This window comes from Mytilus galloprovincialis, chromosome 9 (genome assembly GCF_965363235.1).
Source record: "Mytilus galloprovincialis chromosome 9, xbMytGall1.hap1.1, whole genome shotgun sequence".
Classification (NCBI taxonomy): domain Eukaryota; kingdom Metazoa; phylum Mollusca; class Bivalvia; order Mytilida; family Mytilidae; genus Mytilus; species Mytilus galloprovincialis.
In genome coordinates, this window is record NC_134846.1 from 77,861,564 (window position 1) to 77,869,747 (window position 8,184).

The window sequence follows — 8,184 nt, forward strand, 5'->3', positions numbered from 1 at the left end:
AAATAAATAACTCAGCAGGTCTAATCGAAAGTATGAGATGGCACCAGATTCTTCATAAATTCATCTTTTTTCCCAAAAAAAATCGGGAAACACTTCCCAAATTTTTTAATAACAAAAGTATAAATATTATTTAAATATACTTGAAATGTCTGAAAATTGGTTTCATTTAACTTGAGGTATATTGTCTCAGGAAACCTTACCTCACCTTTATTTTAACAGGGCCGTAACTACATGTAGGAAATTTCAAAACCAAACGCTTGTCTCTATATCAAATTGTGTTCACGGCCTTACAAGAAGAAAGTTCTGTTTTCCCTCAGACTTATAGCCCTGATTTTTCGGGATCAATGTTTCTTATTTATTTGTCTTTTGTTCATTGATTGCCCTTCTGTATTCTGTTAGTGTTGCATTCCTTTTGTAATCCAGTAATTTTGTTATGAACTTGATCATGAGTTTAAAAAAAACAGCAGCCACAGGCCTAACTATGTGAATTCCATTTTTGCTTTATCATGCACATTGATCTTTTGATGTTGTCCCTAGAAACTTCAGTCTTGCACTGAATTTATACATTTTGCTTTGAGACCAAAATATTGTCAAAAAATTATTAAAACAAAACTTCATTTTCAGATTATGAAAGAGTCTTCGGAACACCCAGAAAGCATGATTTTGCATCATTTGTTCTATAGCTTCTTGGGCCTTCAGTGGCTCCAAAACCCTTCAAAAAAAATTTTGCCTCGCTCCGCTCGGCGTAGTATGTTTGCCAATACATTTAAAAGTTCCTACTTATCACTAAACTTCAATACTATGTATGTAGGCCTATGTAATACATGTATATGCAGTTGGGAATTTAAAAGATTCATTTCTGCAGAGGGGGATGTTTAATCTAATTAAATGGTACATAATGACTTGACTATACTATATGTATTATTTATAATAAACAAATCATTTAAAAAATTGCATGTTTTCGAATATCAAAAATATGGTTGTGAAAATGAATAATCAGTCCCTTGCTTTAATGAAAATGAAAAATCTTGCTTCAATAGTGCAGAAAATGAATAACCTGTCCTCTTAGTTTACAAAAATAAATAACCGATCAAAAACAAATCCTCCTGCCCCCCCCCCTCCCCCCCCAGAATATCAAATGGTCGTCCCCTAACTTGAGGTTGATGTTCAAATGTATAAAAAAATTATCAACGATAATGTTTTACAATATTTATGTATTCTGAAAGAGCGTTTACAAGTAAACAAATTGTACATCGTACATATCATATTCCAAGAATTCCTGATTTTAGCTCATGTACTCTAAAATGTACCGAAAAAAACAAACATTAATCATTGATATTCAATTTGGATTTCGACTATTATTTTATCTTTGTTGTATATACGAATTTCGCCTTTTCAGAATCTAATGCATTATATGTAATATTATCAAAAGCGTACATCAAAACCTTGTGACAGTAAAAAACGTTCACCCATGTTCACCAATATCAGACGTAACGTTATTTCCGGTGTTCGAACAATGAGATTACCCATAGTCCTTATCATTCTTAAGGGTCGAATTTTAACGTTTCCCGATGTTCATTTTGTCCATCTCGATAAAGTCATTCATATGTGTAACGATGTGACGCAAGCAAAAAAAAAATACAAAATTTTGATGATTGAAGTTTTTAACGACCTTGATAAAATTTTCAAAGCTGTCCATGCAATTTAATTGTAATCAAATAAGAGATGCATGGGGTGATTTAACAGGGTGAGCCAACGTCACCCCTTTCGTAACCGTTGTTTTCCAATGATACACATTGACAACAATGATGGCACGATAGATTCATCCGGCGAGGCAATAACAACATTTTCAAACTCAATAATTCCAACATAATCATTGACACCCATTTGTCAGTAGACTTTTGAACTTTTGTTTACTTTTTGACAGATGTATAGATTAATACACAAAGAAAAACCCACCATGGGGACAATAGAAATCCAAGATGTCAAAATGATAGGAAACCATGACCAAAAGAAAAGAAGACGAAAAGGCATACAACAGTGAGTCCACAAATTATCACGAATAAAACTAAAGATACGACGTTAATATTTAATAGTTATTTCTATAATTTGTTTACAGCGTTGAGTTATCATATTATTGATCAATCCGAAAATACAAACGTTGTTTAAAATTCTGTGCATAAAAAAAAGTAAAAACACAAAAATACTGAACTCCGAGGAAAATTCAAAAAGGAAAATCAAAAATCAAAAGTCCAAGCACATCAAACGAATGGATAACAACTGTCATATTCCTGACTTGGTACAGGCATTTTCTAATGTAGAAAATGGTGGATTGAACCTGGTTTTATAGCTAGCTAAACCTCTCACTTGTATGACAGTCGCATCAAATTCCATTACATTGTCAACGATGCATGAACAAAACAAACATACTCAAAGAGTAAAAATGTCAAAAATAGGGGTACAACAGTCAATATTGTGTTATCATCTTAATATCACTACATAAACAACAAATGTAACAAAGTAGCACAAAAAGGCATACATCAAATTCAACATTCTCATTTTGCTTTTCCTATACGGCTGAATTTATCTATGTAAAGTCTACCCATAAATGAAAGAAGGTTTTCATTACTGGTGTAAAATTGCGCGTTTGAAATTTGCACAGGTAGACATAAAAATAATTTTGTCGTATGACGGCATACATAAATGCAGACTCACGTAAAGTAGATATAACAAAAAACAGACTTACAGTAAAAATAATAAATAAAATAATGGTGTGGTTCAAAGTATGACGGGATACATAAGTACAGTTTCACGTCAAATACGGCTGAATTTATCTATGTAAAGTCTACCCATAAATGATAGAAGGTTTTCATTACTGGTGTAAAATTGCGCGTTTGAAATTCGCACAGGTAGACATAAAAATAATTTTGTCGTATGACGGCATACATAAATGCAGACTCACGTAAAGTAGATATAACAAAAACCAGATTTAACAGTAAAAGTAATAATAATAAATAAAACATTGGTGTGGTTCAAAGTATGACGGGATACATAAGTACAGTTTCACGTCAAATGTATATCATAAAAAACAGACTAAACAGAAAAAGTAGTCTTATTGAATAAAATAGTTTTGTCATTCATAGTATGTCAAGATCCTTAAGTAAAAGTAATATCAATAAATGAAATAATTTTGCCGTTCAAAGTATGTGGTTTTACATAACCACAGAGTCACTTCAAATGAATATCTAAAAAAGACATATAAAAGAATACTATAATACGTAATTAAGATGATAACAAACGTCAGTACGCAAAATCTATACTTCAAGACCATCTTGTATTATTTGTGAAGTTGATACGGAATATTTATCAACAAGTTCTGGGTATCTTCCGATGAACTTTTTTAGAAAAAGGACGAGACGTTCTTTGACATATCCCTGGTTCATCAATTTTCTGCTCAGACACTGGAGACGTTTTACAAAGTCTGAATAGGAGCTGCAAGCTCTTGAATACCTTATAAGTTGGGAAATGTATATTCCATATGCAGGTGAAGTTGGTATATTACTACTAAGGTGGGGGAAATTGTTAATTTCAAAATTAAAATCGTCTCGTTTGTCATAGATTCTGGTACTGAGATGACTGTGTATGTCAAATTCGAGGTATAAGTCTAAAAATGAGGCAGAGGAAGCCGTGTCTGTGGTCTCTTTAATTTCTAGTTCTGGTGGGTATATTAATGGAATCCAATCAGAAAAGTTCGGATTGTTAATGGAAAGAACATCATCAATATATCTGAAAGTGAAATTAAATAACCTGGCTTCTTTGATCTTCTTGTTTTTGACAAGTGTCTGAAGGAACTCCGATTCATATGAAAATAAGAAGAGGTCGGCAAGGAGAGGCGCACAGTTCGTTCCCATAGGAATGCCGACAATTTGTTGAAAAAGTCTACCTCCAAATTCAACAAATATGTTGTCAATAAGAAACTCCAGCATACTGATCACTTGTTCCTCTGTGTAGTATGTTTTACCCTTTTGTTCCTTATTAACAAAATATGCCTTGTGGTATCCCAAAGTGATAAATTTATAGCGTATACTACCATTTTTATGATGAAAAGCATTGTGAATTATTTCTTTTAGACGGGTTTTCAATTTCACATGGGGAATGGTTGTATACAAGGTTGAAAAATCAAAAGTTTTAATAGAACTAATTTCAGAAAAAGACCGAGATTTAAAATTATCCAGAAGTTCTTTAAAGTTTTTCAGAATCCACATATGGTTAATACCACTACGTGAGTAAACAGTTTCACAGTATATCTGAAGACCCTCTTTAACTGCGGACAGAATTTTAGTCAATGTAATGGACAATTCTTTAGTAGAACAAGCAGATGAGCCGGCAATGTACCGTTGTTTGTACGGAATTTTGTGAAGTTTAGGTATCCAATACAAACAAGGTAAGTCCTCCGATTTGTTGTTCAATGCAATGTTCATAGAAGCCATGAAGGACTTATGATTCGCCAAAATCTCATCCTTGTCAAATGATATGTTTTTGTATGTGGGATTACCTGAGTGTTCATTTATTCCTAATTCTTTTATAAGACACTCGTAGTTATACGATTTACATACAAAGACAATATTATTTGAAGCTTTGTCCGCAGGCACAACAACATACTTATCTTGAAGAGATGATAGACATTTCACAGCCTCTTTGTCACTGAAAATGGACTTAGGTCGATCATTCACACAGTTTTTCAACTTATGAATGCGACGTTTTATCAGAGACCTGATTGTTTTGACCCATTCTGACAAAGTGTCCAGTTGAACTTCTTCTCGCTTAGCCCATGCTCTGGCGTAGTTCTCAATGGAATCCATAATTATTTTGAAGTTATGGTTCCAATTGATGTGTTGGGGTTCTCTAAACTTAGGACCACGAGAAATCACCTTTCGGAGATTTTCATGTTGAATTATGTTTAGATCCCCAGTAATAACATGGCCAGAGGGGCTGTAATTGTAAGGCGAGTTGGAACAGTCACATGTCAGAGGTTTAGTTAGGTATTGTTCTAAATCAAAGTCCTGTAATGCTTGTTTATAGTTAAATATTTTGGGTGCAATGGTTTTGGTGTAACTGTAGGATACAATAGGAACAGACTGCATATGTCTTGTATACAAGAACAAGTAATTAAAGCACGATACAAACATGAACATGTAATTTAAATTATTATTAATTTTGTTTAGGTGCTTCAAATACAAATGATTTGAGTAGAATCTAATCGGAATAATTAAAACAATGATGATGGTGGTAATGATAATGATCACAATAATGAAAATAATGATTAACAAATATGTAAGGAGTCCTCCCAAAATGTTTACCAAAATGTTTTTATTATAAAGGTTGTATTGGAATTTAATTATTTTCTAATCTTCTTTTGATTGCAATTTGACAGTACTCATAAAAATATACAATAAAACGTTTCATTGTAACACTGTTCGATAAAACCAATGATGACCAACTAACATGTTTGTCTGTCTAAGGTAAATTGTATACAAGTACATACATGGATAGTAATTAATCATAAAATAAATGACACTACAAGTCAAAGTGCGTGTATTATACTGTTGTGATGCGCACGTCTACTCCTTGTCGCACTATACCTGGAAGAAAAACACCGAGAAAATTTGAAATTATGACTGTAGTTAGTGAAAACTCTGACGAAAATCAACAACAAATGGAGAACGGAGATTGTAGTCAGCAGGTGCCTCCTATTATACGTGAGAAGAAGATTTCGACAATAAGTAGAATTTCCAAAAAGAGCATTCAGCAGAAAATTTATAAGAAAGGAAAAGTGAAATTTGACAAGTCCACTAAAGCGTACACTAAAAGTACACCTAGACTTGTAGAACGTAGTGGCAGTTGTAACATAGTATCAAGGACTATAAATGGAAAACAAACATCGGTCTTCACGGATTTCTTCATGACTCTGATTGAAACTAAATGGAGACTTGTTCTTCCTATTTTTGGTATGAGTGTTATTATTTCCTGGATTGCTTATGCTGGAATATTTTACGGGATATCATCAGCTCATGGTGATTTTAATGAAGACGTTGTTGCTGGTCATAAAAACTGTATTGCAAATGCTGAAGACTTTTTCGCAATTTTATTGTTTTCTATGGAAACCCAAACGACGATTGGATATGGTTCGAGGTATGTAACTGATGATTGTCCGGGGGCTATATTTTTTATTATGCTACAGTCAATATGGGGTGCATTATTACAGGCACTTCTTACAGGATTAGTAATCGCGAAAATTCAAAAACCATCAAAACGTGGAAATACTATATTATTTAGCAAGTATATTTGTATTTCACAGGAACACGATGGAAAATACTTGTCTATTCGAATAGCCGATCTTCAAAAGTCTAATATGATTGAAACAAGCACCCGTGCTGTTTGTGTGGTGAGTACCCTGACGACTGATGGTGATTTTATATCACACTTCCGGCATGATATGGAGTTTAAACTAGACAAAAAGTACAGTAGGATACAGCTACAATGGCCTGTAGTCCTTACAACCCGCCTACAACCACATAGTCCTTTATATAACATGGACGAAGACGATTTAAGGAATTCTGACCTTGAACTCATTATTTAATGGATGGTATCATAGAATCCACTGGAATGACCGTTCAGACAAGGACATCCTATATTCCAAGCGAATTTCAATGGCAGCATAAATTCAAGCCAATGATTGCAAATATAAATTCGTCGGGAGTTTGTGAATTTACTTTGAAACTTTTTCATGAAACCGAGGAAATTCAGGAAGAAATTAATTATGAACCATATCATAAACTTAAAAGAATAAATCGAAGTCAGTCTTCGAAATGTTCCGAAAATGGAAGAAATGAGTCTGGGTTTAGTGAAGGCATAGATACTGATGTATCTTCATGTTGTAGCGATTTTTCAGTATTTGATGCAAAATATATTTGACTATACATATTTCTTGTGACGTTTTCAAATAAAAAAATTATAACTCAGTTGTTTTAATTATTTTAAAAAAATAAAAATAAAATGTAAGCATCTTAGTAATACTCTTAATTTCTTTATATAACAAACCAAATATAACTATCTTCTTAGTCTTTAAAGTTATTGGGGTTGCAATGTGTTTAAAGAACATTTTGCAGTTTATTATGTTAATTACTTATCAGAGAGAGAGAACAAATCCAAGTGAAATATGGATAATAAGGTGGCCATACATCAAGCAAATTATTTATTTATGTACATCCATATCCTGTAGGTTGATATTATTTATAAATTAAATATTGTTTATTTTGGTCACCTTTAACTATCCATCATCTTTAGTGAAATTACTCCAATGTCAGTAGTTCATCTTAATCACATTAGTACATGATTTACTTTACTATTAAGCAAATACTTCATAGCATTCACCTATTTACATATTAGGGAAAATTGGTTTAAACCAAATATATTCTGCCAATTTTAGATGTGGTTTACAGAATAAAGAACAATGTCATAAAATAATGAATTGAGAAAAATTAGAAAAATAAATTTCAAAAAATTGAGTGCTTAAATATATATATAAAAAAAGAATAAATGTGGGGGGGGTGGGGGGGAATCGAAAATGCAATAATGACCACAAAAAACAGTAAATGCAATACTGACCACTAGAAACAGTAAATGCAATACTGACCAATATTTTTTTTTTTACAGAATAAGGAACTCTTATAATTACAGATAAATTAAATCGTAAATAATAGTTATGAGAATTTTGCTGAATATGCATTTTTTAAAAGAATAATGCACCAAAAATTAAAGAATATAGAAATAAAAAATCCTCATCCAGACTGCCTATTATCATAATGCCCAATGCCCGAATGTTCAGTTTATTTATCTAAAATATGCAATCTTACAGAATACCCAACTTCAGACAATACAATATACAAATGTATTTTCGTTTTTGTTGGTGGTTTTAGTTAGAAAACCTGACCGAGTCCACATTGTAATATAACCTTCAATCAATTAACACGACTGTCTAGAAATATATAACAGAACATATAATATAACTTGAATACCGGTGGGGTTGCAAGAAGTTCAACTTCATAAAATTAAGTCTGCAAATCTGCAGTCAGTTCACAATACATTAAAAGAAAGTGAAATAGTTGAAATTCGTTCTAGTTT

The 8,184-nt window shown here is 32.4% G+C and overlaps 1 protein-coding gene across 1 annotated transcript; it reads left to right on the forward strand.

The window, feature by feature from the left end:
* The first annotated feature begins 5,558 nt into the window (after positions 1-5,558).
* LOC143047056 (inward rectifier potassium channel 2-like) lies at positions 5,559-6,780 on the forward strand. Its single transcript, XM_076220036.1, has one exon. The coding sequence runs from the start codon at positions 5,612-5,614 to the stop codon at positions 6,638-6,640; it is 1,029 nt and encodes a 342-aa protein (XP_076076151.1). The 5' UTR covers positions 5,559-5,611; the 3' UTR covers positions 6,641-6,780.
* The last annotated feature ends 1,404 nt before the right edge of the window (positions 6,781-8,184 follow it).